Below are 24,030 nucleotides of genomic sequence, written 5' to 3' on the forward strand. Positions count from 1 at the left end.
TCACTCGATGTGCAGCATGCTTCGTGGTGGACATTTCATTAATGCTTCATAGGCAACAAGGGCTTCCACAAGCCTTGTCATGGACACTGATGTGAAGGCAGCCTGTAGAACTGTACATTAGAAAGTATGCTTCAAGACTGAAAATTGACAAGGTATTGCTCTCTACATTTTCACCTATACATTGGGCTAGCCGATTAGCTGGGAAATGTATACGCAAAATGTTCATTTAAGGTTTAACTCCCTTGAAAGATTGGAATCCATTATACGTCAGCCAATAAAGGTATCATGTTTACCAAATTGGCTTTCTCTCTTTCTATGGCTAATATGGTACAGCTCTATACCAAATATTGGGATTTATCAAAAAGAAGAATATGAAATTTTAATAATTTATAAACATGTTTTCTGCAGTTTTCTTATTATTATGATCCATACAGGTTCTATTATTGTTTTTTTTTGGGGGGGGTGTCTTATTTGCTTCAATAGAACAGCATACTTAGGCATATCTTGGAAAGCCTGAACTAAATGAACCAAAGTCAATTTTTCACATTTATTATATAACTATGTAACTTTAGAGTCTAAAGTTTTTATTTGTTTTTTTTTTTTGTATAGTTTGTATGCTCACTCTTATAAATGATACAAAATTATGCAAAATCACCCCACTAGACACAGTTACAAAATTTCAAATGAAGTGTTTGTGCAAAAGTTTGTGGTTTGTGAAATTACATTTTTGGCAAAGCCCCAACGTTGCTGGGAACTGGCTTGTCCACATATTGCTGCTGTTAGCTTTAGATCGGCGTTGTAAAGACGTGGTGAGGAGAACGGAGAGATAATAAATTAGACGTGCTAGCCTTGCCACCTTATGCCACAGAACTCAACTTCCCTGAGGCAAAATATTCCATTACTATATATTTCAGGGCTGATTAAGGTCTACATCAGGAGAAACACTTAGACTAGATGGGTTTTGATGGCTCTTATCTCTCATCAAGTTCTCCAAACTACAAGCTACAGGTTTGTATTAAATATGAATTAATAACCACTAAAAGTGAAGCCTCAATTGGATCATTGACAAAAAAAGCAGAGACTGTAGCGGTCTAAATATTTTAATTTTAATGTACAAGAAAATTAAGGTGCATACAAAAAAACCCCTAAACCAACCTTATTTGAAGCCTATACTCTATACATTGCACTATTAAAGATCTGTCAGTAATATTTAATATGAAGATGGCAAAGTAAGATTCCATTCTCTTGGACAATAGGATTTTGAGTTAATGATTAAGGCCAAACTTGCCATTTTGTGAATCTAGAGACAGGCATATACAGCTGCAAACAGCAAGCGTTTTATTTAGAGCGTATCGAATACAATAGTATCCTCTTGGGGGTTGCGTATGTATGTCACCCCTGGGTTTTCCGGATTTCCTTTGGACTTGTCTTCAACAACTAGTGCTGGGGGCAACGTGGGGAGATACTGTGTTCTCTCTTGCAAAAATCTGAAGTGTTTCCAAACAATGACACCAAGGACTAGCAGTATCACTGCTGATAACAAAAGCCGGATGATGTTGTTAGTGGTGTAATCAATCACTGCAACAAAGCATCGTATTATCGGTTAGCGTTACATCAGAGCAAAATATATACAGAGGTAAGTACTTGTAACCCCAGTAGGGGGTATATATGGAAATGTTCAAGTTTGAATCAACCGTAGTCCTGCTGATTGGACCATACCATTGATTTAAACTTAAAGGGGTCCATGGTATGCCCCTCCTGTGGCCCCTAAACCCAATTTGGGGTTATCTCTTCTGTAGCCTATAATCTGAGATATGTGGTTATATTACCTTTTGAGTACATTTTATTGTGTTGTGGCATTCAGAACAATATCTATTATAGACTATTATACATATCCTTATCTAGACGTGGAAAGTGTCAGTGGGCACAGATCCGTAATACTTACCCTGATCTACAATTATCGAGTAACTCGGCTTAGAATCCGCAAAGTCGTCCCCTATCCGTATGCGGTAAATACAGTAAAATTTCTTTTTGGAATATTCAGTTCTGTTGACAGTAAATTGTACCAAATTTTTATCGGACTGGATTTCATTTTCAACTTCTTTACTGTCATTCAGTAGTTGGAACCACTTCCAGTTTTGGATAGTAGGAGACTTGCAGTCGATAATTACGTTTTCGCTGTCCCTAGGGTCAACTCCAATGGCAATGGAAGGTCTCTGAAGATCTATTTATATGCAATAAAGAACATGATAAAAACATATCTAATAAAAGAATTATATAGCAAGTGTTTACTGGACCTGAATATAAATTCTTAAAAAATTATTTTTACTCATACCAGGGAGCCCTGCGTCCCCGGGTCTCTGGGTCAGATTCTTATTTCTCTGGGCAGAGGCGTGGCATGTAGCTATAGCCAATCCCCACACATGTCACATCTACTCTCGGCCCACTCTGCCCACCTCCCTTCCACTAAAGGCTTTGTGGGGGCTAGCCCCACTACACCTCCCCATGAAAAGCCACTCCCCACACATGTCACATCTACTCTCAGCCCACCTCCCTTCCACTAAAGGCTTTTGGGGCTAGCCACACTACCCCCCCAATGAAAAGCCACTCCCCAGAAGAGGGAGACCGCTGGTGAGCCTAGATTAAGAAGTTATGTTTTTCCCTAATAAGATTAACTTGCTTTCTTAGTGAAGATTTCTCCTCACAATAAAGTCAATTTAATCTGAGTGATTTCAGTCGATATGAATAATCCAACAATGTTCCAATGGTTGCTATGGTAATAGCATCACTTCTAACCCTTAGCTTTAGATTTGATCTTTATGACTAGACTCGAGTGTATTGATTAGTCATATTAATTCATGAACTCTGCATCATTTCCATTCCAACTATACCAGAAATAGACCAATAAAACAGAGGTAGCCTATTTGCCCCATGGGGGGGGGCAACACTATTCTAAATATATTTGTGTTTCTCATTTTTTCTCATGCTTATGATCCAGCGCAAAAAAAGTGATGCATGTTATTAATAACCTCACCAAACCCTAGTTGTTTGAATGAATCCCTTACGATTTTATCTTGGTTTATTAGCGTGAAATCATTTTACCTTTAACTCTTATCATGATGGGGTTGCTCCTTGCAGATTCCATCTGATAGGTGCTGTCATTTTTTGTCTTGTAAATGCAGACATATTGTCCGATGTCCTTCTTGCTTGCACTTTCCATTGTGTATGATACTTCATTTCCGACAGCAATATCATTCATGACCTCCTGTTCTCCCTTATATAGAAAAAAGTGTAGATTTGGATACGGAGCTCTGCATGTTATTGTGATTCTGTCTCCTGAATGGACAATCTTCCTTGGCTTGGCAGTTATCTCTGGTTCTGGAAAGGTTTCTGTAAAAAAAAAAAATAAACCACCACGCTTGAAGACTTGTTTGTTTCCATCGCATGTTTAAATAAAATTATGAATTCATGAGGCAGGACCATTCTTTGAGGCCTCTGCAGTCTCATGTTTTTATCCACGGACACAAATGTTCAGGGCTGGACTGAGCAAGAAAAGTGATCTTACCACTTTAAGGCCAGTGGCCACCAAATTACATAAGTGCAGTGTCATCAGATGGTCTGTCTAGGTTTGTGTGTATGTATGTCTGTGTGAGTTTATTTGTGTATGTGTGTGTCTGAGTTTGTGTATGTGTGTCTGGGTTTGGGCATGGTTTTAGTGGTTGTGGTTTTGTTGGGGGGGGGGCAGCATTTCATCCTTGAACACGGGCAGGACAATGGCTTGGGCCGGGCATGTCACTAAGGGTAATTATATTTATATTTTATGTTTATTCTGGGGCTGTAAGTATCCTAGCTGGGATCTTTCGAAATGAACTGACCCTGAGATTGTTTAAATATTAACCTTTTAATAGCACATTGTGAATATTCTATGTGTTAACCAAGTAGCTCTAATATGGGTTCACATGGAATCCTGGACATTATTTCAAGATACACTTATTTGAGTCATTCAAGCAGGGATATCAGCCAGAACATACGGGTAGTAAAAGCACCAATGGGGAGTCTTATATATGATCCTGGTAGTGTAGAATATGAAGGAGTCGGCTCTATGACCCTGAGAATCTGCCCTTTACCCTGAGAATCTGCCCTTTACCCTGAGACCCTTATATTGGGGCAAAACCCCAGAAACTCAGGGTCAAACCCTGATAGTTCCCAGGTAGGATAATTACTCAACATTATTCATTGCCCATGAACCGTTACTCCTTGTCTTTAACAAACTTTTTTCCCAAATTTCACATTTTTTGTCATTTGAATAAACTGAATAAACCCATGCAATTATGTTTACGGATTAAATAGAACAATATATGCATCGTAATTGTACAATATATGTACACCACAGGGAACAGTCATTTCTCAGGACTTATGATTATTACTTCCTATTAATGTACTTCTTTCCCCTTTTTTAAGCTTAAAGGAAGCTAATGCAGCTTTTTGTAAGGGTGGATTAAAATAAAGGGAAGATCGACTTTTGCGAAAGATTGTGGGGCAGTATCTCCACTTTTAAACTACATAAAGATACACGAATTCTGCCTTACTTTTGACGTAGATATACTCCGGATCGCTGGTTTCCGAGCATGTTGACTGATAACAGTAGTCGCACTTGTATACTCCAGTCTGGTTGCTCATTACCTTGGACAGATTAAACGTTGGCTCAGTCTGCTGTAGTATAAAGCTGGTGTTGTTATATAAATTAAATCTTTCAGCTTTTACATCAGTTTTACAGACAAAACTAATATTTTCCTCAGCCATAATCACGTCTTCAGGATCATTCGTGTATAATATTAGGGTAGGCTTCGGGAGTTTTTCTGGACAGCAAAACAAATAAGAAAGCAGATAAAAGCATTATATTTTTTTTAAAAAAATAAAGTCGAAAATAAACTGTTTATTAATAACAGAAAGTTAATTAAAGCTGATGTTAATGTATTGTGAGTATATAGAACATTAATATATGGAACAATAGAGTTTTTACCACTAAATATGTGAACTAAGGACACTTTAAATAGTTTTTTTGTTTTTATTTAAATGATGTATTATAAGGTACTTACGGGCAAACACCTTCTGATCCATGATCAAAAAGAAGCCTGAAAGACACATTTGAAATAGAAATATATATGTATCTGTATGTATATATGTGTATATATATAATAGCAACAAACTACAAGTTAATAATCTGTTTATCTCACAAGGTACAGTCGTGTGAAAAAGAAAGTACACCCTCTTTGAATACTACGGTTTTATATTATCAGGGTATAATAAAAATCATCTTTTCTTAGCAGGCCTAAAATATTGCACCATGTCATGATTTATTCAACAAAAATAAAAGCCAAAATGAAGAAGCCATGTGTGAAAAGCCACCTCTGTAAAAGTTTTAAGTAGTTTGCTGATGTCTTTCCTCTTTGGCATTGTGTGAACACACACCAGAATGCTCCAGACCAGCAAACTGCTAAAACTTCAGGTTTTATAGAGGTTGTCACACTTGCTGATGATCAATTAATCAAGGGCATCTTATTTGCTATGGAAAGAGTAAAGGTGTACTTAGCTTTTCACACATGGCTTCTCCATTTGGCTTTATTTTTGTTGAATAAATCATGACACGTGTAATGTAACTTGTTGTTGTTCATCCGAGGTTGTATTTATCTATTTTTGGAACTGCTAACAGATAATTGTTATTATGAACTGATATGTAAAAGCATAGAATTTAAAGAGGGTGTACATTCTTCTTCACACTACTGTATTTTTCAAATTGATCTGGTTAATGCCCCTTCTAAATGTTGAATGCTACAAAAGTGTACTTTGAAAAGACTTGTGCAAGGTGAGCAAAATCAATTTAGATTAACTTTTCATTTTGTTTTTGGCACATTTGGTTTAAAACAAAATTTGTTGCAGCATTTTCAATGGAAGAAGTGCCTGCTATCTTCTGGGACTTAACAAGATGTACTTCAAGCAGCAGCAGCATCTTGTGGCAGCATCTTTTGATGTTCTGAGACAGAAATGCAGCAAATCCACCATACTATGAGGAGAAAACCGAAATGAAACAAACACAAATGAATGGGAATCCTCCGAATGCTGGTTACCCTGTTTCTGTTTTGGCACCATTGCAACCTCACCTCGCCCTTCTTTTCCTTATTAACTTGGAAGTGGGAATCATAAAATGCAACAAGCAATAATTGACTGTTGGATAATATTCCAGAAAATATGAGCCAGGTTCCAAGTGAGGGGAGCCCTACTTGTTTTGGGAGATTTGTACAAAAGCACAAATTAAGCAAAAATCATTACAATTTGTACAAATCCGAATGCACAACCGCTATTCTATTAAGGGAATATATATTGTTAGTAACCTCTAAAACGATCTGCAGTTGCTAATCGCTTTAAATGTCCAGTGTTTAATTAAACATTTGGGAAATCCCTTGCAGCAGTATAAATACTGACACCATTGAAAATGTGCCTACAAGGACGACCCATAAGGATCTGTATAGATGCTGCTGGGGTCCCTAATCGCCCCCCACCCGGCTGGCTGAAATTACCAACTGTGTTCAGCAATCCTGCTTCCTGATTAAAACAAAAAAATAAAAATCTTTAAAGAATGTAACTAAAATTCAGAATATTTAAACAGGATGCCTTCTAGTTACAAGAGCAACTTGATAGTCCTGTAATAAGCGCATAATGCATAATTATACTGTATAGATATAAATATACAGTATATATATATATATATATACTATCTGTACAATAAAAATGTATAAGAAAAAAACAGTAAGTTCTTCACAGACTTCCTTTTGGGTGTACCACTTTCTATTTTTGTTATGTTGATATGTAGCAGAAATCACATGTAAGGCGAAATTGTAAGAATTATGCAATTGGTTTTCAGTACTTAAGATATTATTAAACTGCATTTCAGAGAAGGAAATAAAATCTTCTTGGGAAAATCACATTTTCTGAAAAAAAAACCTCAGAGCAATCGTTACCTGCGTACGGAATTCCTAACATAACACGGGAACTGCAGAACTGTTGTTCTTTCTCTCTAGAACACATAGGTCATTATAACTACCGTGTTTCCCCGAAAGTAAGACAGCGTCTTACTTTCTTTTTATCCCTAAAAGCCCCACTATGTCTTACTTTCGGGGTATGTCTTATATTGGGAAAAAATTTTCGAATTTAATGCTTTCCTACCTTTCCTTTCTTCTTTCAGCTTCTTTTCCTCCTCTTCGCCAGTTCTTGTCTCCTTCCGGGTCAGAGGGCACGGACAGCGGTGGGCGCGGCTTCAGTGTTGTGCGCCGGGATCTGACAAGAAACCCCGGCGCACAACAGCTGTTGCCGCGCAGATCACAAGGGAGCGGTATCGGAGGTCATTAACAGACCTCCGGCTCCCTTGAGTGATTTTAAGCCGGGTTGAACCCGGCTTAAAATCACTCAAGGGAGCCGGAGGTCTGTTAAAGACCTCCGATACCGCTCCCTTGCGAGCCTGCTCCTCCAGCGGCGGACATTACTGTCCGTCTCTGGAGGGGTGCCGGGTGCCGCAGGTTGGCACCCCCTGGAGTGTGGCGCCCTGTGCGGTCGCACACCCCAAAGGTCGGCCCTGCTCTAAGGGGCCGGCCTTAGGGGTCTGCGGCCGCACAGGGTTTAAATAAAAACATCGGGGTTTTTTTTCAACTTTATTTAACATCCTCCATGTTAAATAAAGTTAAAAAAACTTTATTTAACATCCTCCATGTTAAATAAAGTTTTTTTTAACTTTATTTAACATGGAGGATGTTAAATAAAGTTAAAAAAAAAACCCCGATGTTTTAATTTAAATCCTGTGCGGCCGCAGACACGTAAGGCCGGCCTTGGTGGGGACTTCCCGGCCCCTTAGAGTGGCGGACCCGGTCGCAGGTGCGGCGGGCCTAAGGGGCAGGCGCCCCTTATGCCCTGCGTTAATGCGGCCGTAGGCCGTAGGCAAATCCCCCGTGTTTCCCCGAAAGTAAGACATATGTCTTACTTTCGGGGTACGGCTTATATTAGCTGACCCCTCTGAAACTCCCGATACGTCTTACTATCGGGGGTGTCTTACTATCGGGGAAACACGGTAGCCCCATGATTGTTTCACCAGGTTGAGGAAGACCTTACAGTGTCAACACTGCTGATGTCTGGTAATAGCGGGGTTAATTCTCTGAAACTGCCCATGTGCTGAAATCAACATGGTTCCCAATGCTTCCTAATATAAAATGTATTCTAAGTGTATGTCACGGTGTGTGCATATGTGTTATCTTATACACGTGTGGTCACCCTACTGCCACCCTGCCAGCTCCCTTCAGAGGGGTGCTAGACAGCCTGCATCTGGAGGAGCAGGGTCGGTTGGGGACATCATGGCACTCCCTCTAAATGCCCCAAAATAAAGGGAGAGCAAGATGAGTTCATAGAGACCTCTGTTTCACTGCTCCCTTGCGATACATGCTTGCTGTTGTTAGGGATATTAATGAGACAAAATAGGCAAAAACAATATTTCGTCACACACACAAAATAACGACGCTACCAAATATTGTAGTACCACACCCACAATATTAATTTAAGGCGATACCCTATATTTTATCTCCGATCCTAAATTCTTTCAGATCGCCGAAAATTATAACTCAAATTAGATAGATATCGCCACGATAGTCAATAAAAATATTATTTATTGTAAATACAATTTATAAAATTTATATATGAGTCACACAGTGCATGATATAAAACACAAAATTCTTAAAACATGTCAAAAATAAATCAATTCAAATACAGTTTATTATCGATAGTTATCAATAGGAATTGTTATTTTATGAGTCTAACACACACCATTAATTTCCAGTCCACTCAGCAACCAAAAATTGATAATAATCAGGGCAGTAATAAAGATATCACTATTTCTCTTATATTAGTTTAACTAATATGACAAATGAAAAATAATTTAATAATGTCTACGAGTATTAGTGAAATTCCTAAAAGATGCAAATAATGTCAAACTTCGTCTATAGGTAAAAATACCTTTTCATTATTGTTATCATCACGGGTTCTAAGCTGCAGTCTCGCAAGCCGTCATATACAATAATGCAATATAGTACTTCCCAGAAACAGGGAATTCTATATGAAGAAGACAAAATTCATCTCTATTGAGAATAATAAAACAATTATATTTACCACCGCTTGTTGCTGTGGTCCAACTGGTCCTTGTAGAAATTAATCCAGGTTCAGTGGCAAGAAATTAAGTAGGAAAGAATATAACTTTCTACAAGTTATATACGTTAGAACTCAAAGTAACTCTAAGAGTGAAATAGGGTGCCAGAAACTTAAGATTCCAATTCTCTGGGGTAAATTTGGTGAATAAGTCCGTCAGGGTCTGTCCATTTCAGGGTGCGATCTTTTTTTTTTATTTAAGACCTAAGCTTTTAACGACAGGGCTTATTATCATAGCTTCCACCTTTTGATTGGAATTCTCCAATCATAATGGTGGGTTTTACTCATTATAATTAGAATTTCTACTCATATTTACACCATTGTAATTTCTTAATTTACCCGTGAGAGAGGCTCTTGTCTAAGAATTAACTTAAAACCATGACATATGTGTTTGGAATTTATCCTTGGTCACCCTAATCGCCAAATGTTACTTCCTAGATAGTAACTCAGGTCTTGTAGTCTTCCCATGTATCTCCCGCTCCAATTTACATTCCTAAGGATATGCAGTGTCTACTTAACTTTCTCATGGAAGATAAAATTAATTGTATCATATATACACTGAAACATCATTATACATGAATACTCCTTTGTTCTCAATTATAAAGGGAACAAAGACAAAGAAATAATCACTATATGCTTAAGTAAAATAAAATGGCTCTGACGTCATTTTGTGTTCATGTAAAATACAGAATATATAGAATACATGTTTTCTGTGATAAAATATCTGACACTGTGGATGCTGAGTTGCTCAGTATGAGCAGACCTCACTCTCCCTCCACAGGACTTCAGAAAAGTAAGAGGTGGGGAGAAAAGGATTATATAGAATAGATGGCAAGAAAAAAGTAGAGATAAAAAGAAAGAGAGGAGAGATAATGACTAGAGAGAAAGATAAAGAGAAGAGGAGACAGTGAGAAAAATGAATGTGAGAAAAAAAGGAGAAATAGTGAGAAAGAGATGATGAGAAAAAGAAATGGGGGAAAAGGGGAGAGATATAAATCAGAGAGAAAGAGGAAGAAAGATAATAGGAAAAGGGGATAAAATGGAAGGGGAGCAATAAAGAGAAAGGGGGAGATAAAGGGAAAAGAGGGAGATAATGAGAAAGGGGAAGATCAAATAAAGGAGAGAGAAAGGGAAGTGTGACAGCCCCATCAGTTCCCTCCTGCTCTACTTTGCTTTGGACGGTATGGTCCTGGCCCTGTTTGTGTGTATTTTACCCCGTCCCTGTGTTTTACATCTTCAGTAAAACTGACTTTCCGAAGGGTTATGGGTTCATAGACCCTCTGTTCTCCTTGTGTTAGCTAAACTCGCTTTCCTCCCTGCCTTGTGCCTGACTGGGACGTAGCCACGAATCCTTGGAAGTGTGCGGCATCTGACCTTTGGAACTGAGTTGCTATGGACATCCTTTGCCCTTCCACGTCGCTCTTTTGGGTGGTTACTGAGAGGGAGCTCATAGGGAGATAAAGGTGAATGAGAGAGGGAGAGATAAGTGGGGTAATGTGTAAGGGGAGAGACGGGAAGAAAAGACAGATAAAAAATAGAGCAATCTGGGTGCTGAGCAAGTCCTATGAGCTATACCTGCAATGTAGGGTTTCCATGCATTTTTCATTTGATCTATACATTAAGTGCTGAGTTTGCACATGCATTTTCAGTTGATCTATATCTGCACTGCTGGGTTTGAGATGCTATATTTTTTTATGGCTTAGTAATTTACTCTATACCTCCAAATACAGGGTTTGCATGTCTTATTCAGATTATCTATACCTGCAATGCTATGTTTCCTTGTTTTGTTTATTTGATTGATACTAGAACTGCATGGGGTGGGTAAGAGAGATGTGAAGGAGGGGACAAAGGGGTCCACGTATGGCGCCTAAAGAGTTAAAGCCAGCCCTGGATATAACCTAACAAGCACGGCCTCGCGATGCCTCGAATTTTAACCGGCGACTCTTTATAATGTACGTTCAGTGCAGAAACGCAGTGTGTGTTTCGCTTTCTTTTTCACACAGAGTCTGATGTCACCTGCCACATATAATGAAGCACAATTTGCACTTTAAAGAAACAAAAACATTGTACTTCATAGTCAACCCAAAAATGGACATTTGTTCAATCAAATTATATTTCAATCTTTACTTTGAGTACATATCAGAGATGAGTACATATTATAGAGTTAAAATGGCATTTCTAAAGCTGACTTAGTTTTATATTTCAAAGAGAATATTTATTTATAAATGTTTTGCAAATATTTGTGTAATTTGTGTGTGTATAAATATATATATATATACACACACAGTATATAGTTAACATAGAATGTGACAACAAACAAGATCCATTCCGCCCAACTAGTCTGCTTGTTTTTTTGTGATGTAGAGACTGCAGTCCTGAACTAGTCCTTGGTCTTGGCATGCATGTTTAAATCCCCTCACTATATTATCTTCTACCACTCTTGCTGGGAGGCTGTTCCATTTATCTACCACCCTCTCAGTAAAGTAAAACTTCCTTACTTAACATCTAAGCCTCTGACCCTCCAGTTTAAGACTATGCCTTCTTCTTCTTACATTTCTCCTCACTTAAGATCACTTTAAAAATGACTTCTTTAAAAATAAACTTGCAGCTACTGAAAGCGATTTTCAGGGTGAGGATCCGGTACTCACCAGCAACAGCGAAAACGGACGAAAGAGATAAAGGCATCTTGATTTCCTTTAAGCACTGGCACTAATGAAGCGTTTCGCATGAATCCTTTCTAATAAAGAACTTGCCATCCAGTCATTGCGAAACTAAAACCCTCTTGAATACACTGATGTCAAACCCCACCTTCCTCATACCGAGGGCCGAACGATACGGCTGCAAGAACTTAATGCAGTGTAACAAATAAATAATTGTCAACAATGACCCAAAGCAGGCTCAAACATCCAAAATCATAGAACCTATAATATGATAAAACGTATTTTAGAAACATGGTTTTTGAAGGACTAATGGGGTGAGTTGGAGGAGATCCAGTTTTTTTTCTCTCCATGGGAAAAACCCAAGTGAAGGTCACCTTACCACGTTCTAAGCCACAATCACACACTCTAAAGTCTCCTCCAACCTTGGGATATACTGATCACTTTACATGGCTTTCTTTATGTTAAAATAACTGGTGGCGTGAAGTCAAACAATGAATACCTTTCAAAGTCCTGCCTAGAAGGATGACCACCTTGGCCGTGTTTTGCATTACGCACGTCGATGAACAGTGCGTGTAAAATGCCACCATATGCCATGTGCTGGTCAGCATTGTGTGGGATGTCTAAGACCAGAGAAACAAATATGGACTCTAAAGACTGTCTGAAAGACCAGTATGGCAAAAACCCTTACTGGACTACACAGGGAGCTAAGCATTCATGGGCAGGAGTTGTTCTATGTTGCCCTGCTTTGGCATGCCGAGCATTGAACGCAACCATACCACACTTATAGACATCGCCATAAAGCAGGATACCAGAGCCTGGTTGGTATAATATGGAAATATTTTGGTTATTTTTACTACCAAGCTGACTCTGAGTGGCTATGTTTGGGCAACAACTGCTTTTGGAAATTTATCTTAGTTGTCCCTTCCGTCTCTTACTGACCACTAAATTATTGGCCTAGCACCAATTTTGGAAATGTATTTGTTCGATCTAGCCCAAAGTTTTGTCCAGTTGATTTTGGCTCCATTAGCACGAGTAAGCGAGTACTTTGTGGGTAGGGAAATTGGCTTAATTTATGAATGGGCTGCCATCTACAGGATTAATTGTTAAATTATGAGAATAATAAAAGAAGCAGAAGATGGCAGTAGACGGATGTTTGTGGCAAACATATTTCAAGTGAGTGGTAATAAATGTTTGATTAAACCACAACATTTGTACCACTGTTGCCCAAAAAAACAACTTTGTGGAAGTAATTCAAATTTCAGTATATAGAAAATATAAAAAAAAAGAAAAAAAAAACCCAACAAAACAGTGTGGAATAAACAACCGCAGCTAGCCACTACCAGCGAACATGTTCCCAATTGCTCACACAAGAGTGGGCCGGAAATACAATAAATATCTGGTGTAGGCGCTCGTTATACATACAGGGTTATAGAAATGGATTCACATCAAAAATAAGTGTAATAAAATACACAAATATTGAAACATACATAAATGCTTTCAAAACACATGCCAGAAACCATAATCTGGTATCGGAACTATATAACCGATCACCTGTATTTTTATAAATATTATATTTTATTATATTTATGAATTTTCAATAGGATTTGTATGGTAAATTCATCAAATAATTCAGTAAATTAATATGAATGTTATTGTGTACAGGATATCATTAGTTCATAAACTTCAAAGTACATGTATAGCTGAGACCCCTTTTTAACCGAATTCTTTGATGTACATGATTTGATAATTCCTTGCTGGTTGTGATCGGTAGAGTAATTCCACGGCAGATTCCAGGAGAAAATGGACTAGATTACACGCTGTAATGTTAGATTAGATCAAGCATCACCATCCTAAACTTATTCATTGCCATACCTGTTTCATTCATTAAAGTTCATTCATTACTTCCGTTGTGAGGCTTGTCTATTTGACGAAATTACGTCCTACGACCTTTTACTTGTTCAAGGTAATTAGAATGTCTTGAAACAAGATCCTTTGTGGGCCACCAAGCTGTCCACATCCTGAGCCAGGATCATCATCTAGGATCCAGATCTATTAAGATTCCATAGAGATCCTCCAAACAATGTCAATATTAGCATTAAGCATTCAAATAGCATGAGAGGCAAGGTATTCTTTTATCAATAAGTAAAACAGGAAGATCTGGTTTGCAGACGCCGCTAATTTTAATTCGGTAGTCTGTGTAAATCCAGCAGGGTGGATCCAGCAAGATTTAAAAATGTGCCCCCAGTAATATTAAGTATTTAACCCCTTAGTGACAAAGCCCGTACATGTAAAATGCATTGTTTTCCATGGGTTTAGGGACCGCCCATTGTCCTTAAGGGGTTTATATTGAAATCTTGATTACTGGATCAAATCAATAAGAAAGATACAGGTGAAATACAGGTTAACGCGTTTCGCACACCTATACTGGGTAAGCATCTTATTCAGGGGCGTAACTAGACGCCTCAGGGCCCGGGTGCGAGAATCTGTTAAGGGCCCCCCCACCCCCTCACCCCCCCCCAAAAAAAACATGATTTTTACCCAACAATTTTGTTTCAACAAATTCAATTTACATATTGAATCATAGCTGTAAAAAAATCAAAGAAAAAGGGGCGCATGTACAAAGGGCATAATCCAGGGGTGTCCAAGTTTTTTCTGCAGTGGGCCACTTCATCAGAATTGTATACATGCGCGGGCCGCACTCATTTTTCACTGTGACAAAAAATATGGCCTTTAATAAAATATGCAGATTAAAATAAAGTAAATGACACAAAACCTTTACTCTTCCTCTCACTGATTTCTGGGCCTTGAAAGTTTTGCGACTACAAATTCAGGATTCCCTAGATTTATTCTAGGGATGAACGAAAATGAAAATTCTGGACCAAAACATTCAGGGTTCACTTAGCCAAAACCGAAAATGACCCCCACCTTTAAAAATAATAATAAAAACTCACATGTTTAATAAAAGTAGGTAACACACAATTGGACAAAATTAGCAATATGACTTGGCATGATAGGAGTGTGATTGCTAACAGCAATCACACTCCTATCATACCCAGGCAACCAGTAAATGCTGGTACCTAGGCATGATGGGACTGTGCTCGCTGTGATTGCTGTTAGCAATCACACTCCTATCATGCCAAGTCAGCCAGTACATGCTGGTACAGGGTGGCTGTAAGTGCAGACCCCATACTGCTGGCAGCATCAATACACAAGGGGGGCAGCTAGCCAGGTTTCAGCATGTACTGGCTGACTTGGCATGATAGGAGTGTGATTGCTAACAGCAATCACAGTCCCATCATGCCTAGGTTCCAGCACTTACACATCCATCCAGTAAATGCTGGAACCTAGGCATTATGGGACTGTGATTGCTGTTAGCAATCACACTCCTATCATGCCAAGTCAGCCAGTACATGCTGGTACAGGGTGGCTGTAAGTGCAGACCCCATACTGCTGGCAGCATCACTACACAAGGGGGGCAGCTGGCCAGGTTTCAGCATGTACTGGCTGACTTGGCATGATAGGAGTGTGATTACTAACAGCAATCACAGTCCCATCATGCCTAGGTTCCAGCACTTACACATCCATGCTATCACACACACACACTCATTTATTCATATAATCATTCATTCACAGATTCATTCCCTCAATCACACACACTCATTCAAACACCCTCCCCACCCCCTTACCTGCACTGCAGCTCCTCGATGCCGCTCACAGACTTCAGCAGGGGGCGCGGCCTCCCTCTGCCTTCTCTGCTAAAGCACAGAGGAAGTAGGATGTCACGTGAACTCCGCTTCCTCTGTGCAGTCCAGAAGACCGTCCCACAAGTAAGTAGCAGGGCTTGAGGTGCGGCTCGCGTAAGATCGGTTGCCCTGGCTGCCGATCTTACGCGGGCCGCACCTCGAGGCCTCACAGGGCCCATTTGGCCCGCGGGCTGCATGTTGGACGCCCCTGCCTTATTTAAAAAAAACCCCAAAAAACGTAAAAAACATTTTGGGCGGCCCCTTGGCTTGAGCCCCCCTGCTGCCGGGGCCCGGTCGCAGTTGCGACCCCGGTAGTTCCGCCACTGATCTTATTTGTTCAACCAGCAATTTTTTTCTTTTTGTTATCTTCCTAGAGTATTACGTTTACTTAATATGAAAAAGAAGAGGAGGTTGGTGGAAGATAAAAAAATAGAAATCAATGTTTTTTGGGTCACAGATACATATGTCACAAGTTAAGACTCTTAATAAATGTTTATAGAATTAAACAGTCAGGTCCATAAATATTTGGACAGGGACACACTGTTAATGATTTGGATCCGTATGGATTTGAAAGGTAATTTGATTCAAGTGAAGACTTTCAGATATAATTCAATGGGTTTAACAAAAATATGGTATGAAGCATTAAGAAATATAGCAATGGTTACACAGCCTTTATATTTTAAGGGCTTTTTTGCGAGGGTCAGGTAATGCTGGCGGCCAATCAGCTGTTCAGTAACATATATCCATACACAACAGGATCACGTGCTTTTTAGTTCGATTGGTTGAAAATTACAGCTGTGTTAACACAAGTACAACAAAAATAGGATCGTTCCCAAATACTCACTCGCTTTTATATAGGAATTAACCCTTCTCTTGTTGAATCTCAATACATGAGATGATATTTTATTTTTAAATAATATAAATAACTTTTTAAAATCATCAAGCATGTAGAAAACTGAACTAAAATTCAGAGGGGACTGTATACGGCTTGGTTATGAACCAGTTATTAGGCAATATGATTGTATGATGCTACTTACAGTAAAGTCATTGCTTAAGGTGCACTCACCACTCTCAGCCACACACACCGCACTCCTACTCATGCTCGCCATGACCAGATTTCCTCTCTCACGGGCCTGGCTCTCTGTTCTAGGTTACTAGCATTCTATTTTACTTTGCTCTGTTTTCCACAGCTGGGTTATTCATTAACCTTAATAATGAAATTACAATCTTGGACCTTCCAGAAGATGCGCTTCATTAAGACCAATTGCATCTCCACTCCTTCAGTCTCCCCAACACTTTACCGCGTACCTGCGCGCCTTAAACCTTATGAGACACCAGTCATTTTCTAATTCTGTTACGTGGAAACATTTCTCTTTTGGTGATAATACTTTAATCAGACCTGGGGTTGAGGTTTCTCAGAGGGATGACCATCAACCAACCAAACTTAGAGCGAACAGTTTCCTCAGGGCATAGGTTAGCGCATTCCAAGTATAGATGTATCTATGCCAATAAAATACTATAATGATCGTCTCCTTCCTTTCGTTAAATGTGAAGGATTTTTAAAATACTTCATTATAAGTGTAAAAAAAAATCACAATATATGATAAAGTTAATTCCAACATTATTATTATTATTATTATTAAAAATAATTACAAATTATATATATATATATATTACAAATTATATATTAATTTTATACAAATATTATTACAAAAAATATAATTTGACAGAAAGCTCCACAGATCAGACTCATTCAGTCAAGTTACCTGATGAAAAGACTCAGACCTTAAACCCTAATTGGTCTCAGATTCAGGAGCCATACGCCTGTCCCATGCACGTTTCAACGCCATCACTTCTGATGGAAGGCTGATTCATATATCACTACCACTTGTGGTGTTTAAACCAAATATAAAAATATAACACAAAGGTTCGTCTACATTTAACAGATATTTAATAAGAGACAAAAACACAGTAACATACAATAAATGAGTGACAGCCCAACATACAATGCAACACTTTCCAAGACTAACCTGCAACCTAAAGGTCCAACATAACCCAGCACACCACCGATTACCCCATCCATGCAGGATGGTGGGCAGAGAGAAACTGAACTAAGATTTTTCATTCCACAGGCATATTAAATCACTGTAGGTGTGCCCTCGTTAACATATCAAAAGACATGTAATACAGGAAGAGTTCAACTGGCTAAAACATTGACAACAAAACTTATGTCACCACACCACTGATTTATCATATACAGAATTCAGATGTTTGCCACTGCACATTTAACTAACAAAATGACGCGTATGGTCCGCCACCTAAAAGTGTTCTGCCTCTCATCCTGTGCAACTTTCAACAAATACAGCCATGGAAGTCCGACATTTAATCACGATGTTCAGTAGTCATTTACTTGTTATTGCATCTTAGAGAGGAAAACAGTTAGCAACTTGGCATTGACCAACTGTTCATTAACAGAAAAAATTAATCTGAACAAAAATAACAAATATCTAGTCCACCGACGGTTAATATTCTCACAAAAGAATCAAGGGTTCCCTCTAAGTACAATAGAGATCACTATGTGACTCAATCAGTTCACTGCTACAGAGGACAATATAAGAATGATCTTTATAACAGAATGAAGAATGAAAGAGTCAGAAGTATTATTTCCATTAACATTAGCAGCAGCCGTGGAAATGTCCATCATCCCACCGCTGATCCATCCCAACAATCTTTATACAAGAATGAAGATGTCTTGAAAGACATTCGGAGCAGCCATGAAAACGTCCATCATCCCACCACGAGAGACCAACCCCAGTATTTAATCACAAGAAATATATAATTAATTAATTCAACCTGATGTTATCTCCAAAAGAAATACCTCCTCCTATCTATGAACAGAGTGGGATACGTTTGATTTAAATATTTTTTTTTACCCCTCTGATACGGGGCGCTAGGAACCTGCATCCAATCCCAATCTGCACGCTGGAGGCGCAGTCTGTGAAATCTATCAATCTGCTTGTAATACAGAAAGGGATCCGAGGGCGCGATCTCATAAACATTACTACATTTACAACATCTGGAAATAGAAATAATGTTTCCAACGGTCCTGCTGGATTAGCATTCTTTTTAATCTGAAAGGATTAAAAATTCATAAAAAGAATAATAAAATAAATAAATTTAAAAAAAAGTATTATTTCCATTAACATTAGCAGCAGCCGTGGAAATGTCCATCATCCCACCGCTGATCCATCCCAACGATCTTTATACAAGAATGAAGATGTTTTGAAAGACATTCGGAGCAGCCATGAAAACGTCCATCATCCCACCACGAGAGACCCACCCCAGTATTTAATCACAAGAAATATATATATAATTAATTCAACGTGACGTTATCTCCAAAAGAAATACCTCCTCCTATCTATGAACAGAGTGGGATACGTTTGATTTAAATATTTTTTTACCCCTCTGATACGGGGCGCTAGGAACCTGCATCCAATCCCAATCTGCACGCTGCAGGCGCAGTCTGTGAAATCTATCAATCTGCTTATAATACAGAAAGGGATCCGAGGGCGCGATCTCATAAACATTACTACATTTACAACACCTGGAAATAGAAATAATGTTTCCAACGGTCCTGCTGGATTAGGATTCTTTTTAATCTGAAATAATAGGACAAGGATCCATTCATCTCTGTCCTAATCTCCCTCTTCTAATTTAGTCATTTGATTAATAAATTCACAAACTCTTTTAAGCCACCTTTATTTTATACTGATATTGCAAAAAAAGAGCTAATTATTCTTTTCATGACAAATCTCAAGATGTTTTGTAGTAATCGCCACCATATTTATTGGGCCATAAGGCTTTTTATATCACAATATAAAATCTAATATGAAAAAGTCTTCATTTGGATAAAACATTATAGTTATGAAGTTACAAATATGAAGTGTTTACGGTTAGCTGCAGGTGTCACCTCTGTGATGTCACAATACAGTGTGCAGCTGATGATGTCACAATACAGTGTGCAGCAGATGATGTCACAATAGAACAACACCTCATAAATCTCTGTCACTGGAGATACCTGGTATCATTTCCTCAGAGCGATAAAGCGATAAGGAAGTCTTGATAATTCTCGCGGAATCAAAACGCATTTAAGGATGAAAAGAAAGAAAAGTTCAGAGAGTCAAGGAAGCAAAGTGGTCACCAAGAAGAAACATCTTCCAAAAGAGTCTAAACATTCTGAAGCCAGATCTCTCAAAACATCAGATGGGGCTTCTGTGCAACAGCAGGGACAGGAGGCATTCATTCCACCAGTTCAACCTGTGCCCATCCTGAAAAGACTGCAAAACTTTATGACAAATATCTGGATAAGGGTGAAGAACAGGTTCGGAGGAAAGGGGAAGAAGAGGCCCAACTCTGGAAGTGGAGAGCGCCCGAACAAGAGACAGAAAAGGAACTCTGCTTCCCAGAGGGAGTGTAAGGTGCTGGAAAGACCCTTACATGAAGAAAACGAGAGGCCGATGTCTTGCAGGAAAAGAAAACGCTCATCCAGCCCTACATCACACCCCAAAAAGAAAAAGAGGATGAGCGTTGAGGCAGAGTGTTCAAGGCCCCAGGTGACCACCCCTCCGACTCTTGACAGATTTTCCTTTCTTAGTGAACTTGGAAGAGGAAGCTTTGGGAAGGTAAGTAGGACTATCCGGGTTTCTGCAAACAAGGCTCTGTATTTAAAAGTGCTGTTATGTTTTTGAAAGCTGATACTAAATAACCAGAATGACAGAAATGGTATACTTCTGTTTATATGTTTTGTTTCTGGCAAATTTCTAGAAACAGCAGGCAGCGTTCTTTTTTATTTTTTAAGGGAAATGTTTAGGATGAACACTGTCTTTATTGTCTCTTCCAGGTCCTGCTAGCATCTGATGACGTCACCAAGCAAAAGGTTGCTGTGAAATCAGTTAAAAAGAGTAGCCTTTTAAAAAGCACCAAGGAGGATATTCTTGTTGAGCGCCGAGTGCTGGACATGGCAGTAGGATGCCCCTTCCTCACCCAGGCTTATTCCACCTTCCAGACTGAGGTACATTTCCCTATCATCCAAGCTTTATCATTTACTATCCCAGACATTTTAAACTTAATGTTGATTCCCAAGAGACTTAGTGAGATGTTCTACGGCCAAATCCCAATTTCTGTAAGGTTATCTTGAACCTGTTTAAAAAGAATGTCCTTATTTATATAAAATAAAATCAGACGTGGCTGATGTTTTTATAGAGACTACAACTTGGAAACCTAAAGAGTATTGAAACAAAGTCACTATATAAACCCCATACCCTATTAACAAAACCCATTGAAGACATTCTATGTAACGATATACTGCGATGAAATAGTGAGACAGTGAATGAGGTGCAGTTTTTACGATGATGTTTGATAACTTTCTTCTCTCTACAGAGCCATCTATACTACGTCATGGAGTACTTACCTGGAGGTGACCTCTTAGACTACATCATAGACCACTCGCCACTGGATAGCAGCTCCATAACGTAAGAGCTACTACATGGCCCTCAAAAAACATTGTTTACAGATTATTCTGCAGAAAAGCAGTAAATTAGTCCCTGAAATAGTTTATATTGGATTCAAAGGGTAAAGGTTTAATATCCTTTTTTGCAAAAGGATATTTGAATGAGAATGTAATAGTTTAACTGGCACAATTATACATTTTAAGGGTTGTCTACAAAATGTATTTAATTTCATATATGTTTTTCTCTAATATGTTGGGATAGTTCTTAAACCCCAATTTAGTAAATTTCTACTAAATACGCCAAATTAATTTCCGTTATCGGAAGTAATGCTATTATAAAATTGTTCAAGGCTAATTTCTCTCTCGTCCAACAGATTCTTTGCTGCAGAGATAGTTTGTGGTCTGCAATTTCTCCACGGCAAAGGCATCATCCACCGGTAAGCATTAATGTTTCTCCATCGCCGTCTATGTACTGCGCCGTGTCTTATATCCTGCTCTCCATTCACCGGCCTGTCCTCCTGCCTCATATCTGGGGGCTTCACACCGTGCAGCCGAGTGAGGGGCTAAAAGACCTCGGATCTCTCGCTTTAGTTTTTTTTATTTAAACGACAGATTGAGCTCTGAATGTTTCTCTTCACAGTGACCTCAAGCCCAGCAACATCCTGATGGACTGCAAGGGACACGTGAAAATCGCTGATTTCGGACTTGCACTATTAAACGTGTTTGAGAACGAAACAGCGACTGGGTTAGCCGGGACCGTCGGGTACATTCCCCCAGAGGTAAGAAATATGTCCGTCTGTCTGTCTATCTCATTAGAGTTTTACTGTAGATAGTTTTCTAATCTGTGTTTCCCTGGTTTCCTTCAGATGATCTTGAATAAGGCGTATAACTCCTCTGTGGACTGGTGGGCATTTGGGGTTGTGTTGTATGAGTTGATTACTGGAACAACCCCATTTGATTATGGAAAAGACAACTTTGAGATTGCCAGATGGGCGGTGCACGGCTCACCAGATTACCCAGAGTGGATCCGTCCGGCAGAACAGAACATCTTGAAAAGAGTGAGTATGAAGTAGAGTTGAGGGGAGGAATCAAGAGCTGTGTTATTTTATAAATTAATTTCTAGGGCTTTTTATTTGAATGCCAGTTACAATATTTCATCGCAAGCATTCTTTCTATTTTCAGCTACTCTGCAAGAACCCTGAGTTACGGCTTCGTTCACCAACAGAAATAAGAGCTCATCCTTTCTTCTGTTCTGTTGTGTGGGAAGATCTGGAAGCCGGCCGGGTAGATCCCCCATCATCAGTTGTAGTCAAAGTAAGTTTACCAACAGATGTCCCATTGGTGGTCAACTGCCCTGTGTGTGTCATGGTGCAAGTTTTTTGGTTGGATTTCTTATAAAGGGTGTTAATTAAACAGTTCTGTATTTCTTATATGTGTGATTTTGAAATAAGCATTGCGCCAATAAGGGCTCCTTAGGCTACTTTCCGCAATGAAACAAACAGAATTCATCTAAACCCTTCTTTGTATCAATTCCTTTGCAATCTTCTAAGATTTGTGTTCTCTTTTTCTCTTTTAGACACCTCCGGACAACAGAGAGAAGTCTTTCTTACTATCGCTGGATGAAGCTGATCAGGTCATATCTCCTGAAGATCAGAAGCTTTTCAGTGGCTTCTCATTTGTGAGTCCATTACCGATCACCAAGGTGTAAAGATGCACTCTCTGCCACACAAAAGTGTTTAGACGATCATCCATAGCCTTGATCATAATCCAAGAATAACATCTTCCTCCGAACAACTTTGTTTTAAGAAATAAAACCCTTAAAAAACACCAGCACTTGTGTATTTGTAGGCTTCTGTCACCGTATTCCAACTATACTTTTATTTTTCTAGTTGTTTCTGCCAAAAAAAGTAATTTTAAACCCCAGATGATGTATTATATAGATGAAATACGTAGGGCCAGCTTTTACTATTGTATCATCAATCTTATGACCTTATGGCTGATTGTCCTGACCAGCTGAGCAGTCGACTTGTGTTGCCCTCCTATTTGGGATATCTTGGAAGCTGACCGATACAATTCGCCTCACAGTATTTCAAATGCTTATAATTGGGCTCTGCCCATTCCCTAATTTTATCACTAGCCTTTGTCGTAGTTTGTGGTAGTATTTTTTTGTGTTTTTACCACACATTGTAATTATTGTATGAATTTACAGCCCCTGGTATATCTCACAGCCAAACAACGCCACAATATGTATTTAGCAGCATTTCCTGAGTACAGTGATATCACCCATTTATATGTTTGGAGGGTTGTCTGCATTTGTGGGGGGAATTTTCACATCTAGCCAGTTTGTGTTCATGTCCTTTTGGGCATTTCTTTCAACCCAGCCAATTCAATTTACCCCCATCAAACCATACTTTTCTGAAAACTAGTGTCAGGATTGCACCCTGTTTGCCCGGACTCTGTATTTGTTTATAGGTGCCATATCCACTGTAGCCTCTAGAGGCCACCTGTCAGAACACAGTACTGTGTATGCTAAGTTCCATCTGCTCACCTGGGTGTAACTCTCCCCTTAAGTACCTGCTTACTCCTCCATTCAGAGCCTTCGCATTGCAGTTTATCTGGCTCTGTTCTCCTTCTAGCAGCATTCTGCTTTGGATTAACCCGTTGTGACCTGGCTTGCTTCTGACTTCATCCCTTGGTTCCTGATTTGGCTCTTCCACTGTGCTTGTGTTGGCCTGGCTTGTTCTGACTCTCCTGCTGGATTCCAATTGGGCTTTGATACGGCCCTTCTGGTTCTGATCAAGAAGGTTTATATGCGTGAATAGACAGATTTCATTTCAATGCACTTCATGCCCCCCCATGGAGTGAATCAAAAGTA

At 39.1% G+C, this 24,030-nt stretch overlaps 1 protein-coding gene across 1 annotated transcript; it reads right to left on the reverse strand.

The window, feature by feature from the left end:
* On the reverse strand, window positions 1–5,121 carry LOC149275997 (immunoglobulin superfamily member 1-like). The gene is made up of 5 exons (XM_089504023.1): window positions 5,100–5,121; window positions 4,590–4,859; window positions 3,103–3,390; window positions 1,946–2,224; window positions 1–110 (listed from the first exon to the last, which is right to left on the reverse strand). The coding sequence occupies exons 1-5, from the start codon at window positions 5,119–5,121 to the stop codon at window positions 1–3; spliced, it is 969 nt and encodes a 322-aa protein (XP_089360149.1).
* Window positions 5,122–24,030: the final 18,909 nt, after the last annotated feature.

The sequence above is a fragment of the Sceloporus occidentalis genome, unplaced genomic scaffold, assembly GCF_023333645.1.
Source record: "Sceloporus occidentalis isolate IW3139 unplaced genomic scaffold, rSceOcc1.0.p SCAF_252, whole genome shotgun sequence".
Classification (NCBI taxonomy): domain Eukaryota; kingdom Metazoa; phylum Chordata; class Lepidosauria; order Squamata; family Phrynosomatidae; genus Sceloporus; species Sceloporus occidentalis.